This window comes from Taudactylus pleione, unplaced genomic scaffold (genome assembly GCF_031769625.1).
Source record: "Taudactylus pleione unplaced genomic scaffold, aTauple2 ptg000609l, whole genome shotgun sequence".
NCBI lineage: Eukaryota > Metazoa > Chordata > Amphibia > Anura > Myobatrachidae > Taudactylus > Taudactylus pleione.
The window spans coordinates 1102635-1121187 of NW_028285011.1; the positions used below are offsets into that span (position 1 = coordinate 1102635).

The 18553-nt window shown below is 38.2% G+C and overlaps 1 protein-coding gene across 1 annotated transcript in view; it reads left to right on the forward strand.

Annotated features, from left to right (window-relative positions):
* The window catches only part of OCA2 (OCA2 melanosomal transmembrane protein), a 296067-nt gene that overhangs the window by 249477 nt on the left and 28037 nt on the right, over positions 1–18553 (forward strand). The window contains exon 22 of the mRNA XM_088454034.1: positions 6416–6509. Coding sequence (XP_088310160.1) covers positions 6416–6509 — 94 coding nt within the window. The remainder of the gene's footprint in view (positions 1–6415; positions 6510–18553) is intronic.

Sequence of the window (18553 nt, forward strand, 5' to 3'; positions counted from 1 at the left end):
TAAATATGCATAAAAATGTTATAGTTTATAGTACATGAGATTTTTCTCTATTAACGGGATAGTTACTTTTTTACTTTTCTGTTTCCTACTGCTCAAGACTGTAAGAAAGTTTTTACTGGTGAACTTCATAGCAGACGTCTAATGTCCATGATCTCTAGTGTCACCTGCACCAGTTATTTTGTCTCTTTCCTGTATTAAGGCTGAGACGCATCGTATCCAAAAAACTGGTCATTTAAAAACATAGCTTTAACAAAGGGAATCTCAAATTATTACACCAGCTCCAGTTTGTAATCAATTCAGGAACATGAATCAAGAGCTGGAAATAATACAATTAAGTACAAACAATTTAATACAAGCCTAAGAAAAATTCATTGCTCACCAGACAGAGAGCAAACCAAATGTAACAATTAGGAAATGTATGTACTGCCTTACAAGCACACACTTAACTTACCTGACACATCTTTAATCCTGCTCTGTGACTGTTGTCTCTCGCTGACTCTGGATTAGACTGATAGATTTAGAATGCATCTGCAGCTTGGTTTTCAGGATCCTCACAGCACACGTGACATCATGATGTCATCCATGCACTGCACTACTAGGAGCTGGGCTTCTGAGCACCGTTTCCAAGCTCCTCACAGTGCACGGGTGACGTCATGATGGCACCCATGTGGGGCCCTACTGGGGACTTGGCTTTTAAGGTCGTCAGAGGATTAATTATATTAAATTGGATACGATCTACTGGTGGATGCCCCACGAGCTACCGGTAGATCGCGATCAATGTTTTGGCCAGTTCTGTTCTAGGTCACTGAATTAAGCATTTTTGTGTAATCTGTAAAGACTTTTAAAAATGTTTTTTATGTTATTGAAATATTTTTCATCTGTTTTGTAACATTAATTTCTATTTTATGTGCATATATATATACTGTATATGTGACATGAGAATGTCTGATGCCTGCAGGGCATTAAGTGGATGTCAGTACTGTGGGGGGCCATCATGGCATGTGCTTGGTCTAGGAGCCACTGCACCACTTCATACAGGTTTTTGTTACAAAAATGAACTTTTCAGCTATATATTTAAAACTGCATATAGCCTATCACATCCTCTAATTCTCTGAGTACATGTCATACAGTATACTGGGCAGGTGAATGAGCCTGATGGCATATAAGGTGCATATGGAGGTGTCTGAGTTTAATTATTTTATCTGACACACTGAGGAATACTGCCTACGTGTGTTGCCCACCCCAGGCTCTGGAAAGAGTTACAGATGTATCTCCACTCATCTATCCTTCCTGGGGCATGGATGGCGTGACTAGTGTGCCCACTTCTATGGTGTGCATGTGGAGTAAACACCAGCTGTGACAAGTCACAGACTGGCAAGTGCTGCGCGATGCATGTGCCTCTGCGTACATTGCGCAGCAATGTCGAGCATGGCTACATCTGTAAATTATACAGTAGTAAAAAAAAAGCACAAATTAGAGATGTGTTTCTCTTGATGCATTGGGGCTCCTTCAAAAGGTTGCTGTGGGGCCCACAAAGTTCTAGCTCCACCCCTATATGTGTGTGTTAATATGTGGTACACACACAACAATTTATATTTAGGTGCCTTGGGTACAACCCAGTGAAACCAAAAAGGATTTAACAATTATAATCAACTAATGAATGTTAATGTGCACTCACCCAGGTCTTTTCCAAACAGAATTTATTACTCACAGAAGTATTACATTACAGTGCAGTCAACGTTTTGGCCAAAGGCTGGCCTTCCTCAGAGTCCACAACAAACAGGGATCACTTACCATCCTTTCATACCAGTCAACAACCTTACAAAGATTATCAATGCAATAGTAATAGAACACTAGAATAATTCTAGAAGGACCTTCCCACATATGTATAATTTGAAAAACTGGGAGCAAACCTAGTGCCCATGGCCATTCCAGCCACCTTAAACTTAAGTAACAAATGTTAAGTATTTCTAAACTCCCATAGAATATAAATCTCTCTGTATCTGTCTAGCACACTATGCAGACTGCGTACAATTCCATATAGAGATTGATTTTATATTGTGTATGTATAAAAGACACATTATTTTTTATTTTATATATTTTAAATGTGTATTTTTATTACCTGAGATGTAAATCATTATACAGTGAGTTCAGATAGTCCTTCCTCAGTGATTGTGTGACTAAGTGTGTGACACAGGAGGCTCCAGAGGTGGGGCTGCAGCACAGTCAGAAATTCAAATAGGGGAGCCACACTAACTGCCACTCCAAATGCTGCCAAACATTGCCAGCTGGGACTCACTGGCAGTTTTTCTGGCTCCCCTATTTGAATTTTGGACTGTCACACACTACAGAGAGACTTTTCGAACTCCATGTAGTTTTGGTCTCATTATTGTGACACAAAATGAGTGTCTTTTTGTGCTATGTTTAATGACATCATTATCAATACTCCATTTATCACAGCTGTATATGAACATGTTTAAGTTAATTGGACAATGAGCAAGCCATTAGAACTTCTATTAAGGACCAGAGACTACAGCAACAATACTCTTTGATAAAGCCTCCGTTAGAGGCAAAATGCATTAGAAGATAATCTCCTGTCACTGCCAACTGTCCATGATTCTTAGTCACTGTGCAATGGTCAAATTGCCAGCACAGTCTGCACCAGCCAGTTTCACGTGTTTGCACACCGAAAGATTCTTCCTTACAGGTGGTTCATTCCATTGAAACTGCACTGAGATATATTACAGGTTGAGTTTCTCATATCCAAATATTCCGAAATACAGAATTTTTTTTAGCATAACTGAGATAGTGAAACCTTTTACTTTTTGATGGTTAAAAGTATACAAACTTTGTTTAAGACACAAAATTATTAAAAACATTTTATATAATTACCTTCTGTTTTTGTGTATAAGGTGTATATGAAACATAAATGAATTTCATGTATGTACTGTAATTTTGTTTGTGCCACAAAATAATTGAAAATATTGTATAAAATTACCTGCAGGCTGTGTGTATAAGATATATAAAACATATATATTTATATATATATATATATTTATATATATATATATATATATATATATATATTCTGTGTTTAGATTTGGGTCTCATTCCCAATATATTTCATTATGATATGCAAATATTCCAAAATATGGAATATTCAGATATTGAAAATACACCAAGCATTTTGGATATGGGAGACTCAAATGTACTCATTGAACCAATGTCAAGGAATCACCAATATATACTTTACATACACCAGACAATTGAACTGTGTAAGTTCTGGACTATCCTTTTTATATATACATGCATCAATACTTTGGGACTCAGGCAGTCCTGTTAGATTAGACTTTTATGATCAGCACAAACTACATTTCTAATTCTCGGAGTGACGGTATAGTGCAGTGTTCAATTTAACTTCTTTATTGCATTTCTAAGGGCGGCTGTGCTTATTTTTATTTATATATGTCTTTTTATATGAAGTTTGTCATTGTTAGTTATTAAATGTTCATTTTAACGCGCCTTGATTGATTTTCTCCCATGTCAATACTACTACTTGATTTATTTTTATTTTTTTAGAAGTGCAGTGCTTAATTAATTTTTTATTGCTCAAAATACTGTACAGAACTGTGGCATCATTGGGCATAAACATCAGGCGTCATGCTTAATGCCTAAAATGTTTTGTCCATGTCACTACTTAGTGACTGTATGATGTGTGTATAAAGCTTATGTGGACATCCTTGAATGGAATCGGTCCTTGGACTGACCTGAAAACTTGCTAAGCTTTCTAGTAGGATAACATACAAGGGTAAAAGAAGGTCACACTGCTTAAATCACACAGACTTCATACCCCTCATCATAGCAAAGAGATTTAGTGGATGCCTGGGACGCTGTTCCCTCTTAATTGAATGATTAGTGTTTTAAAAAATTAACTTCCTAGGAAAAAAAATCCTGCAGTGAATGGAAATCTTCAAGATGGAGTCCTCATTAATTTAACCATGGAACTTTCTTTTAGATTACTTAGATTAGGTTAAAAAAAAACATTGCGGCAGGGGTAAACATACCAAAATTTAAAGGAAGGTACATACCAGTAAGTTCAAGATAGAACAGGAGGCAAAAGCAGACACCAATTAAAAGCCAGGAAGGGGGTGGGGTGAATAAACAGATAAGATACATTAAGGGACAAATATGACAACAGACTAAGGGGAGAAGTAATGGCGACAAGATCCAAGGAGAGCAGTTCAGAGATGAGGCACAGGGGAATGGGGAACCGATATGACAAATGATTTGGGGGAGAGTCGATCACAGACAAAACAACAGGGAGAGAGTGTTAGAATGCTGGATTGTAAATTCAGTGTCTTTGTAAATAAGACAGATTGACATGCTAGAGGAAAATGAACAAACGTTTTAGTTTAAGCAAGTTAAACTTAAAAATCATTCTATCTAGAGAGGTAAAACATAAAGGAAGAATACTAGAATTTGAAGGAGATAAACAAGGTCACAGGCAAAACATGGACTTATATTGCTTAGCAACAATTATCCCTCTCTCCAGCACAGCAATCTGTTATATGTGACAATTAACACTTCAGGTCTGTGAATCATCTCTATCTATTGTAACTAACACCTACTCCTAACAGTATGTGGATTTTTCGATATAATCATGTTCTCCATGAGTTCCTCATGATGCTATGATTATTGGCTGGGGCAATGTATTTGCTATTATAGTACCAGTTGGATTGTTTTTGCAGACCAATCATGTTGTTGTCTTGTAAATCCATCAAAAGGAGACCATTCATATCAAAGTGATCATGTTCTCTTTTTGTGAAAACTGTATACATCTGTACTTGTCTTCGAGGACAAAGAATGTTTTGGGCATGTTCTGAAAGAGTAGTTATAGAGGGAGTACTATACTTGACTTCAATTCATGAAGGTGCCACTCGTGTGTTTCTGCTCGTTCAGTATGCAGTAGTACCATTCCCAAATTGAAACAAAAATCTGATCATTGACTTTTGGTCTTTGTGTCACTAGTGCAGTCTTCATCTAATAAGTTATCTTTAACATATGTATTACTGCCAACTTTAGTGCAGTCTTCATCTAATAAGCTATCTTTAACATGTGTATTGCTGGCAACTTTAGTTTCTTACTGATAGCCAGTTGTAGGAAAAACTGTTAGCTCCTTTTAGGCATACTATGACACTTTGCAGCATTTCAGTTACTACTGCAGCAGCTATCTATAGCCTAGTAATAAGTTTTTCAATTACCCTAACTTAACACATTGCTAGTTATGTGATTTGCAATTCATCCCTTATTTGCCCATCAAATATTCATGTTTATTAGTAATGTTAACTTACTATGCCTCTTCATTTCCAGACCTCCACTCCCCTGTTTCTAGTGGCCTGCCCCTGTCACCACCCACAAACGACTTCTCCTGTCACTCTCTCTACTGGGCAGTCTATGCGCAACGGGCGAACACTTCCTGATCTTTCGAACTAGTTCGCGCACGCGCACTGCTATGCATATGCATGTACAGAATGCGAACATCGGCCAGCTACGAGCGAATGCTTCTTAGCGTCTGGGTCTGAATCAGGTCCATACTGCCATAACTACATCTTGCTTTCCTGCATTTTTCTTTGATGGTTGTGCTATCATTTGTTCATCAATACATTCACCGATTCTACATGAATGACCACAAGGTAGGAATGTGCATCTATTATCAAGTGCTGAAAATATATACTGTAACTTGAGGGCATGAAGTTTGCTCAGCTAAATTCTCGAATCATACATTCTTTATTTGCTCAAGCAAAGAAATAATAACATTGATACATTTGTTCTTTAAAAGACTGGGACAACCGTGGCTGTGCTCTGTTGATCCATACTAGTGTTTCTCTCGCCTTCATTTAAGTCCTGCTGTGTCAAGACATCTATCCAAAGTTCCCGACAAAATATAACCAGGGGCTATTTTTCTGCAAAGTAAAGATGAGGAGAAAGGAAAGGAGCAGCGTTTAATGTACATTGCGTGCTGTGCAATTTATTTTGCCGTGTGATTACGCAGATGACCTATGAAATTTAGAACTTATTGGCAGGCATGCTTGGCTAGTATCAGCATTGTAATATCAAGAAAGTCATTCTAACAACATGATCATTGTCTTGAGTCAATGGTAAGCAATAAATCAATTTCCAAATAATGACATTTTATTTATGTCCGTTTGTGTATAGAAGCATCCACATTACTCTGGGGCTGTAAAGCTTAAATTGCTTTGATAGTGATTTTTTATTTTATATGCTAAATAGGAGATTGGCTTTAGCACATTGTGCGTTTTGAATATTGTGCTGTAGATACTTAGCATTATTGCTCAGATTTTTTTTTGTTCATGTATTTCAAGATTTAACACTATTGTTTTTTTTGTCCTTTTAGATTCCAGTTTTAATAAATTTAAGCCAGGATGCAGATGTTAATCTACCAATTAAGCCACTTATTTTTGCCCTGGCCATTGGGTCTTGTTTTGGAGGTAAGAGTCTAATGTAATAATTAAGATTGTACTAACTTCTTTGCATGAACTTTGATCATTTTCTACCCACTCACTAAGCTCAGATGCAGTGTATTGCAACTATTATAATGATGATATCATTGACGTGGTAGCTAGTGTGTATAATTTAGCTGTACCTTGTAACAAAGGTATCTATTCCATTGTGAATCTGCCATCACCACTTGATGTAGTAAGTCAGTCCACATCTAACCATCTTTACAGTAAAGTACATTTTCTTATGCTGATAATAAAATCATAGTTCTTCCATCAACAATGACCTTTTGTCCTCTATAAGGCATTCGGTAGAAAAAGTATGCTAGAGAAATCTTTGCTTTGCCTTTGACTATACATATTAACTGAGTTGCCAATATTCTAATTTATTAAACCTCCTGAATACCCCATATATGGTCTAACCAATGACTTTTACATTAGTAATACTGTAATTACATAAAGTACTTTTATCCTTCTAGGCTTTTCTTTGCCTGTGCAGCTGCCGCTTGGCACTGTGTAGTATTACTTGGATTTCTGACACTTCTAATTCAGAAGACCATAGCCACCTTAGTTTTCCTGATTGTATTCTATTTAATGTGCAAGTAGGGTATCTGGTCAGAATGTCGACATGGACCTTCTCTCGACATGTACCATTTTTACATACAGAATTTAAACGTTCATTATGTCGACATGGTGCATGTTGACAGTCAAAATGTCAATGTAGCATATTAGTGCTAGAGTTAGGGTTTGGTTAATATAGTGAGATTGTTAGGTCGACATTTGATTGTCGAACTATCATACCATCATACCGCATCAAGTACTGTAGCTTAGTTGTTATTTTATATTTTGTCTAAATGTTTCTATATGATATATAAATATGGACACCTAACTTTTTAGGCGATATTCAAGATCATTACAAAAAGTGTATTGGACCACTTATAACTTTAGCCCAATCTCCATATGTTCCATTATATTTTCACTTATTATATCTGTTCTCTACTGTACATCTGCAATGTACATACTTTTCCTGCTAGTCCTAGTTATTATGTACCAGAGTGTTACTGTATACTGTATGGTGCAATATTGAGAGTTTTTGCTAAATCAAAATTCAGTATAAATTGCACAACTGAGATCCTGAGTGAAATGCACATCATTAAAAATAATTATATTGGTTTTGTGAATGACCAGTCATGCTTAACAGTTTCGACATGATTATCACTGTTCTGTGCAGGATCAGAATGGAAAAATGTAAAGCTGTGATGTCTGCACTTCCGATGAACTAATATAGAGACAACAATACTATGGCTTTCTCCAGCTGAAATTAAATATTTTTTTGTTTATTAAATAGACTCAGTCACGTAGTTGTCCATAAATATAGCTATAGTGGTCCATCATTTACAGAACTTGGTATCTTAAGCATACATGTATGGCCAAGGCACTTTGTTTTGTAATTGTGCTTAGTGTAAAATTACCTCCTCCTGTGTTAGGTAAAATTCTATGGTGTGAGCAAGCTTTCCCTGCACAACCTATTTTAATGGCATTTCTACCTGTTTTGTGAATACAGATGTTAAAACATTAAAAGGGCAAAAAGTTGAAGAAAAAGTAGCCTTTAAAAACATTTAGTGGTCCAATATTATAATTTTTATTTTGCCGTCCTGCTTATGACCAGCTGCATACTGTATTTTGTTTAGTATCACAGTGATACTAATGAATATGCTGTTGATATTGAACACTATTACCTCTCCGGCGAGGTCCAGTAACGTCCCCCTCCTCAGCGACATCTTTCTTGCTGTTGTATCGCTGTCAGTGATAGGTTTCTGTGTTATGTACGACGGTCAGTCTGCAAATGCACATGGCACTTTTTTTCAGCCGGTGGGAACTTTGCAATGCCTGGAAGTCTTCACTGAAGCTGGAAAGGCTGTCGCTAGGTCCCCATTGCCAGCAATGAGGACTGTATCGCTCCCGCCATTTGTAGAAGGCGAAAGCAATACTGTAACAAACAGCGGTAATCTAAGTTTACCGCTGTTAGATACTAAAAGGTGGACATAACCCCTTTAGTAAGTGCTAAATAGTTTATTTCTTGTTAAATGGGGCCCCTAAGTATCTTTTGCCATCTGTTTTTCAGTATAAATGTTGACGAACTGATTTTTGTTATTAGATAATTTGCTGTATTCTTTGTATTTCTATCATTCATTTTCAGTTCTTTCTAGTTGTATCAATCTGAATGCTGCCCTTACTCATTAATTTATCTCCATACTTTGATGTGCATATTGCTAGTATTTTATTTCTGGAAAGTATATGATTTCAAGTATTTAAAATATTTGTACAAATTCCCATCTAGGCCCTGTACTTTTATTGAGAACAAAATGTTCAATCCAGGTGCAATCAGACCATGGAATCTTAATCCACTAGGTACTGTATATGGGTTTTCAGTGTGCTTTCTGGTAAACTTTGCTTCAACCATAGCTTTCTAAAGTGTCCAATCTGCTGCTGGACATTTTGCCATATGTCTGCTAAAAGACACAAACTGCCAAACTTTACAACATAGGGCGGTATTCAATGAGTTTCAGTCTGCGATAAAATTTAGCCTGCCAGACTTTCTGCCTACATCGCGTGTTTTGGACGCATAAACATATCGTGCACACCCCCGCTATTCACCCTATTCAATTCCAAACCACGCGGAAACAGCAAGCCGTGATGTCGGAACAGGTGGAAAGTGTGGTCAGAAATGGGGAAATCAGCCTAAATCCACCAAAAAATGCACTAACATTAGGGATCAATGTAGATGTGCCCAAATAGACCTAATAAAGCTATTTGGGGTACTTAAGTTGTTTTAATAGCTTCTTATTAGCGTCTTTGGTGAAGAATGGCATTAAACAGTATTTTTTGGTGAAAATAAATAGTCATGTCAAATTTGGGGTACTTCAAAATGGGTGTTAGCATATTTTTATGTGTCTATAGTGAAGTTCTTATAAAAGTGAAATTCCTGCGTCATACAAGCACCTGCAATCCCCAAAACACTTGGCCCCTTCTTAGAGCACCCCCAGAACCTTATTTAGCTAGTTTTTGAAGTTGTCCCCCCACTCTGTGCTTTTTTGCACCAAAAAAGAAAGTAGTTTTTTGGGGTGTTCTCTTGTTTTCCCCTGGAATTTTTGGACACAGTTATCATTTGGGGGGCTGTCCCAAGGCTCCTGAGTGTTTTCCCCACCTTTGCACCCCAAAATAAAAATTTTGCACTTCTTTTCTCCTGCTAGTCAAAGACAAATCTTTTTTGCCTATTACATTGCATTGACGTTATGCGTACGCGAAACGTAGCTGGAATTGAATACGGAGATAAGTTTCCGCTACGCGAAAAGCCCAGATCCGCAACACTTTTCCGCGGATCTCGGCTTTTAGTTTCTAATTAAATACGGCCCTTGGTGACCTTCCTAACAAGTGCCCTACTTACATGGAATACTCTGCTTCAGTGAACGGTCTGTTCTAGAAAGCCATATACATGTACAGTAGCTGTGCTATATTCTCTTGTTATGATGAGAATGTTAAATCTTTGGTATCCTCTTATATTCCTCTCCTGACTGTTTTTCTCAAATTTGCTTTAAACTTTGCTGTTGGTGAAGCTCTTGTGAAAATGCACTAATTTAGTAGTGAGACCTCTCACAGACAGACGTATTTATCGAAAAAAAAACTAATTTAAGTGTACACAGGTGAACTTGAATTAATGTGTTATGGGACCTCTGAAGACTAAGTACAGTGCATCCGGAAAGTATTCACAATGCTTCACTTTTTCCACATTTTGTTATGTTACAGCCTTATTCCAAAATGGAATAAATTCATTTTTGTCCTCAGAATTCTGCACACAATACCCCATAATGACAATGTGTAAAAAGTTTTTTTGAGATTTTTGCAAATTTAATTTAAGAAAAAAAACCACTAAGAAATCACATGTACATACATGTGATTTCTTAGTTTTTTTTTAAATTAAATTTGCAAAAATCTCAAAAAACCTTTTTACACGTTGTCATTATGGGGTATTGTGTGTAGAATTTTGAGGACAAAAATGAATTTATTCCATTTTGGAATAAGGCTGTAACATAACAAAATGTGGAAAAAGTGAAAAGTTGTGAATACTTTCCGGATGCACTGTATGTACCAGGGTTTATCTTAGTAACAACAGTTAATACTAATGTAATCCATTTTCTAATTTTTATTTTTATTATTGCTTGTTATTAATAAACTTTCTTGTATTTGGCAATACATAGCTTTTTTATGATTAGTGAAAATAAAAAAAATCAGCCACTTTTTAGTAGTTAGTATGTCTTGCTGTTTCTCACCTGTCCTGTCTGCACACCCCAAGAACACTGCCAGTTTGGTAACTACACCTGCAGCATGATGCAACATGATGAAAAACTATAACAAACAGCCAGTTTACTAGTCTGCTAGTTTACTTTTTCGTACTGAATGCTACCAGCGAATACATTTTAACAAAGGATCTCCTAAACTCTCAGTAAAAGAAGAGCAAATAATATATAATTTGTAGGATAATTCTATTTCAAGCAAAATGTCTATGCAATGATACTCCATGATGATGATTTTGTAATGCCAAACTCTGCCCAGACTTGATTGTATTGCCAACACTGTAATTCAGTGTGGTCCAGATGGTATCTATTTATAGAACTCTGCATATAAATGTTGCTTCTGAAAGTGGACAATAGATGGTTTTTAGTCACTTCCTTTTTAGGTTTTACTTTCCTTAGCATAGTATTGCCATTTTGTAAAGTATTATTATTTTATGATATTAAACAGAGCAGAATAAAAGTGATATATCAGTAGATACCACAAACAAGACACATTTAAAATAGAGGCCTCTGTCCGCGGGATCTTACAATGATGATAAGGGGGAGTAGGACAAGAGCGACATAAAATAATGTCTGCAGGAGCAGATTGATTTGAAAATATGATGGTTGGAAAAATTTATAGAAGAGAGGTTCAATGTTACTGAAAGTTGGTAGAAAACTTGTAGATGAAGTTGGTTATTTAGGATGAGGCATGATTATCAGAAGTCTTTAACCTTGTTTCAATGGTAGTACAGTATATTCAACTTAATGTTGAGCTGGTGAGATAAGCGCTTGCCAGCAATGTTTTGTTCTTGTTTCGGGGCATATTCATTATCCTTAATATTAGGTGAAATTAGTTAGAGGCAACACTCATTTAAATCAATAGAAGGGTCATGGTTCATAAAATTTTCTTTGAATATTAAATCTTACCCCATCCATCCAGACAAAGCAGAGACCAGCACTCATTTGTATGCATATGCATGTTGAAAGATTTGGTTTTGAATGAACAGCAGGGTTCAATATGTCATGGCAAGTGCCCAATAGCTATTTTAAATACCCATTGATGGCTTTCTTTGGGGGGCAACTAATGAATACTTTCCAATCCCATACTGTAGAATAGACATGATCCTGCTCAATCAAAATCTGACCCTAAAAAAATTCTACCCCCATGTCCCCCCCTTAGCCTGTTAAAACGACACACTTTTATTAACTGATCTAGTAGGTTTGACCACTCTCCATTAATAACTCCAAATATCTCCATGGGACTCAATAGTAGGCACATAAGTCATGATTCATGGGAACGTAATAAATATTGTTTTGAAGCTCAACATAAAACCTCTAATGACCCAGAAACTTAGCTTAGATTAAATCAGAATGATATCTTATCTCTTAACTCCCAGCACATAAACTGAAATGGCTTAAACAAAACTTAAATGATAAAGGGGACAAGGTACTTCACCTATAATCCCAGCACCATAGGGGAGGAATTACAAAATCAGAAAAGTAACATACAGATTTCCACAACACTTGGAGTCTTCTTAAATATAGCTTTTCTACCAATATGCTTAAAACCTTAGCATGTAAATTAATTTGGTTATCAAAGACTAATAATTGGGTAACTCTCCTAGCCTACCTAGACAGCATCCCAGCAGCCTATTGTAAGGAATGTTAAGTTGTTTTGACCCCCTACTCTCTCTCCTTTATTGAAGTCACTTGAAATCCATGTTCAAAGCATGAATAGTTATAATATGGGGGAAAATGTAGGATTTCAGTCTTGCAATTTTTTTTTTTATATTTGCAGGATTGGAATACTAGTGCAAAGCTTTAAAAAGATAGCCAAAGTGTATCCATGAAACTGTAGACCTGTATGCCTTAGCAGTGTGCCTGAAGGGCTAGACAAATACAGTATGATAACATTTTGTGAGGTGGTTAATTTTAAACCAGATATTTGAAGAACAATTGATTGTAATATTTTGCATTTAGGATTTTGGGGAAAGCATTCACTACTGTTCCACTTAAGTCTTTTTACTAAGGATAAGTACTCATTAGAGGCAACAAAAATCTATATGTATGTTGGTAAAAAGTAGTTGAAAGATAGAGAATGGGTTAGTTATAAATGGAACATATTTAGACTTATTACATTTGCTACTGATTTTGGGCCTTGTCCTCTTTTAACCTTTTGTATTGATTGTCATGTATGGTCATACTCGTCTACTCTCCCAGAATGCATACCTCCCAGGATTTGGGAAGTGCACACGCATGAAAAGGGGCATGACCTTGCAGTATGGGGATGTGGCTTTGCATATGTGTGTGCTATATAAATAACTGGTAATAATAATAGTCATGCTGGGGACATGCATTGAGCTACTGGACAGTCCCTAGTCCCTCTCTCTCACCATACACCTCAGCAGATGAGGGAGAACCTCCCTCCACACACATGCTCCCATGGGACCCTGCAGCCCATGGGTGAGACAGCCGGGACAGTGCCATCAAAATCTGGACAGTTGGAAAGTCTAGGGAATGTCAGGGGACTCATACATTGTTAGGAAAATCTGAGACTCCTGGAAGATGATATTCTTACATATTCTTAATACTTCCCTAGTGAAGTGGACAGTTGCTTGGTGGTGGTGATGATATACTCTGCGAATCGCCTTATCAGGCCTTCACCTTAGATGTGTGTTAACACAAATTGAGGCATTATACAGGTGGGGCATGGAATTGCATCACCACATCCCCTGCACTTGCACTCAAGTTCAAAACATAGATAATTATGCTACAAAACACAAGGTGTTCACATTTAAAATTTCACAAAACTAGTATTAACAACACAGAGCAGGATAGTTACTTGTCACAGGAAAATCGATAAACTAAGGGGAAACAGCTGAGGAAATGGAACATATATATAAATGCTGGGTTATGCACAGAGGCTGTGATAAGAACGACATTATACACACTTTGAATAGAATACAATGTTGACTAGGAAATATTAATTGAAAAAAGTTAGTAGCACAAAATGTCAGGCGTCCCTTAAAAATGTACACTTTTGGCTCGTGTTAAATGCACATTTTCCCTCTGTCACCTGCAGTATGTAGTAACAGGTTATTTATATATAATTATAAATATTCCCAAATCTCACAAAATGCAACTTCTTAAATTCTTCAGAATAAAGTGTGGAATAGTGAAGAAAATATGGACTTGAAAACTGCATCTCTGTGAATCCAACTGAGGCTGGGTACATATCAAAACAACATGCAAATTACGCGATGGTCATTCCGATTACCCTTCATCCCAGAACAAACCATATAGAGCATACAAACTAACCAATCTTACCAATGACTGCATGATATATTATGTTGGAGCATAGTATCCAAATAATCTTTTCTCCTGATCACAGGCAGTTGAGGTGATTCAGAGGAAAGATTGGACCAATATATCTTGTGGTCTTCTGGTTGGGAATACACACTGCACAATATGTTCTACATCGTTAAAAATATCTTTTCAACTGACGTACAGCACAGCAGAAGAGAAGATGCGATGACCGACACATAAATGCCCAATTGTGTGTACACATTAGACAATATGGATGATATATTGTCTAATGTGTACCCCACCTAAGGGCTACATGGGCTTAGACCTGAAAATTATAATGGGTGTATTGTGAGTAGTGTTTCAGATAGGGATGTAGTCATAAATGTCTACATTCAGTCAGTGTTAACCGTTATGTTGACATTGTTGAAATGTTGACAGTGAACATGTTGGCATGTGCAGAATGTTGACATGTTAATAATGACAGCAACAGAAATGTTGACTGTTTAAGGGGAACCGCAGTGCTGGGTTAGGCTATGGGAGCGGTTATTGTTAGGCACTAGGGGCTTGGTTAGGATTAGGCACTCGGGGAGGGGGATGCTGGTGGGTAGCAATACTCACTGCCAGAAGCACCGCAGGATCCACCGGAAGTCATCCTGATGTCATCACTGGAACCCAGGGATGTTTTGACATCATTCTGTTTATGTCAACATGATGAATGTTCAGGTGGTCAATGCTGGCATGCCAATCATTTTGAAATTCTCATGTCGACATCATTATGAATGACAACAAATATACCACACTCTGTAGATGTGTTTTTGGCTAACCATTTCCATCCTCCTCTACTCTTACATTATGTATGCACTACTAACTTGTTAGTGCAGCATTTAAGAAAAGTTAAAAGTGGTAACTACCTACCAAATGTTCCTCAAGTTCCTGGCTAAACAGCACAGTTTCCCATAATAGTATCAATATAGAGAGGAGATTACATCGATTGTGATTATTATGTGAAAAGAGAAGTAACATTTCATCACTGACAGCAGGCTGCACAGTGCATTTTCAAGAAGAAATTACAGTGATGTATTTCAAGAATTTGTCCAGTACAAGTGATCAATATATAATACATCCTAGTAATAGCATCAACCATATGCCATCACCTCTCATTTCTCCACTAAAATGTATAAATCTGTAGGCTACATCATCCATGCCATGAAAGTAGTCACTGAGGCCTAGTAAACCATATTCTTCCTCCTCCTTCTCCTTAGACTGCTTCCTCCTCCTCCATTCTCCTTATCAACCTCCTCCATCATCCTCTATCATCAGTCTTCCTCTCCTTCCTCTTCTTCCTACTCGATCCTCTTTCTGATACAGAAGTAATCCATTCAGCCTTCAGTTGAGGTTCAGTGTTCGAAGTCCTGATTAAAGGAGAATGTGTTGGGAACCAATTGGAAAGGAGCTCCACACATGTAGACAGGCAATAGGAATAGGAGAAAGGAGGGGTGACTGATCTGTGGAAATTGTAATAAAATATGTAGTTCCTGGCTTGGGGTCAGCCACATAGGTCAAGCGGCTCTTCACCAGAGCTTGGCTCATCTCCTTTCAATTACTTTTGCTCTATCGGTTTACATTTTTGATAGGTTAAAATTTACAGTAATGCTTAAAGTCAAGGCCCACCAGAGTAATGAGCAAAACATGACAGGTCATCATGGAATAAGTTAATTATTAATGACTGACACGGGCTTCACTGCAATATAGAGCAATCCTGAGTAGAGGATAGTGATAGGGGACATCACTGAACAGCTGTCATGTTTGGGCTATGGTGGTCCTTGGTAGAGGGATTGGAAGATATGGACCCAGGTTGAGAAAGAAATTGGAGGCGAGGGGCCTGGATATATGCCTACCGCATCCACAAGTACCAGATGTTGGCCAGACATGACCAAAGGCGTGGAGTCTAACTTACTGGGAGGTGTTCACCAGTGATCCCTCTAAGTGGTATTTGGGTTTAAGCTACACAAAGCAAACAGGTCATGGCCCTCTGGTCAGGTATCTGGTACAAGTGGGAAATGGAAGAACACTATCACAGGAAAGGCACAGGAGAATGATATTGGAAGTTTTGCACTTAGGTGATGTACTGGGTACACACCCTGTTGATCCAGACGCAGGGCTGGCACAGGAGAATGGCACTAGGAGATTGTACTTGGATGATGTACAAAGTACACACACTGTAGTCCCAGATGCAGAACTAGTACACAAGGATAATACTAGGAGATTGTACTTGGATGACGTACTGAGTACAAACTCTGTGATTCCAGACACAGGACTGGCACAGGAAGATGACACTAGAAGATAGTACTCAGGTAACTTACTGAGTACACAACCACACTGTGGGTATACACTAGGAGAGTATTACTGGAAGAAATGGCTTGGAACCTGGAACGCTGTAACAGCTAGTATACACTGGAAGTAACAACGTTGACCAGGCAACTTCCTGTTGTCTGGAGCCCTGCTAATTACCCTAAGGTAGCAGTCCATTGGAGGATAGTGTCAGCTGACCGCAACCAATGCTATCATTGGGTAAAGGGCTAATCAAGTGATATAGACTGTCATGGCTGCTTCCATGATGGTAACCACAGGAACCAAATCACAGAGTGAGCACATGGATGTCCTAGCAGATCCCAGGTATAATCCTCTGCGCGTCACTTCATGACGCACCTCTGACCACTCGAGAGTTCAGGGGAAGGCGCTGATGTGTGTAATGGTCAATCCTAGGCCACAACCTGACAACAGCCTGCTGTGGTACAGAATAAATGGGTATTCTAAAATGTGTTAGCAAACTAGTATGGTTACAGCCAGGGGCTGGCTGGCAACTTTCAGCCTGGGGAGCAAAGAAGAGCAAGTGGCCCAGTTTTTCTACCTGCAAATGTGTGTACCACAGCCTGATGACAAAGTAAACCACTACATGCCTGATTTTTAACCTATATGCTACATATATATATATATATATATAACAGAAAAACTTTTGCTATCGGCGCTAACAATAATATACTGCAAATTTATGTGTGTGCAGCAAATAAAACAAAGGGGATTTTGTCATGATTTGATCAAAGCACTTAAGCCTGCAGCCCAGCATCATGGCAGCTTTCAATTAAGGCTATAAAAAGCCTAGTTGGGTGTGGCTAACAGCCAGCCCTGTATAGATGTGTCCCTCTGTATCTAGGAGGTGAGTACATTTAACTGCAATGTAATGATGTGCTAGGCATATATGCTAGTGTTAGGGACCTGCAGAAAAATGGGGTCCCTTGATGCTGGGCTGCAGGCTTAAGTGCTTTGATCAAATCATGACAAAATCCCCTTTGTTTTAATTGCTGCACACACATAAATTTGCAGTATATTATTGTTAGCGCCGATAGCAAAAGTTTTTCTGTTTTGTATACATATATGGCATTAATATTGCCATGCTGCTGGTACCATGTATGATATGGGTAAAACCGAGCGCGGGCATATTTCTTTTCATATATATATATATATTTATATTATAAGCACAATACTTGCAAGTCAATAGGCACTCTCAATGCAAAAATAGAAACACTTTACTAGCTCACATGTTCAAAGTCCATAGTCAACTATGGACTTTGAACATGTGAGCTAATAAAGTGTTTCTATTTTAGCATTGCGAGTGCCCATTGACTTGCAAGTTTTCTATATATACTGTAATATAGTGCTTGAAGTTTGCTAGTATGAAGCGGCACTTCACTTCGGCACCTGACCGGGACTGTCACTGTTCCAGTGCCGGTCAACAAGCGGCTGCTCGCTGCTTGTTTAAATTTGGCTCCAGCCACGAGTCAATCATGGCTCGCAGAGTGACAGCTAAGCAGGGGCAGCTGGAGGCATACTGGCACTCGGCCAGTGCTGGGACTATCACTGTACCAGTGCCGGTCACCAAACAGCTGCATGTTTAAATTTGGCACCGGCCACGGTTTGCGGTCCGTGAGCTGTCATTTGCTCATGTAGCCCTAGAATCCTACCATATATCGGTGATGGTATAGGGTACTTGCAGTTATATTTGGGTGCTGAAATGGCTCTGGCTGTGGTAAGAGTCTCACAGTCTGTCCTGTCCTCATGGATGCAGTGGAGCAAAGACACGCAGTAGCGCATGTCAGAGGTCGGACTCTATCTGACTGAGCTCCAGTGGGTCCTAGGGACTGCCAGGTCAGTGTAACTAACAGGATGCTGGGTGGAGGCAGCGCAGGAGTACACTTCTAACAAAAAGGACAGTAGATTTCCAGAGGGCATGACGGTACATACTGTAACTGCAAAGTACAGGACAGTGAAATTATTTGTTAATATAAATAGTTTGTTTTAAAATGAGTTTATATCGAACAATTTTTGTGGATT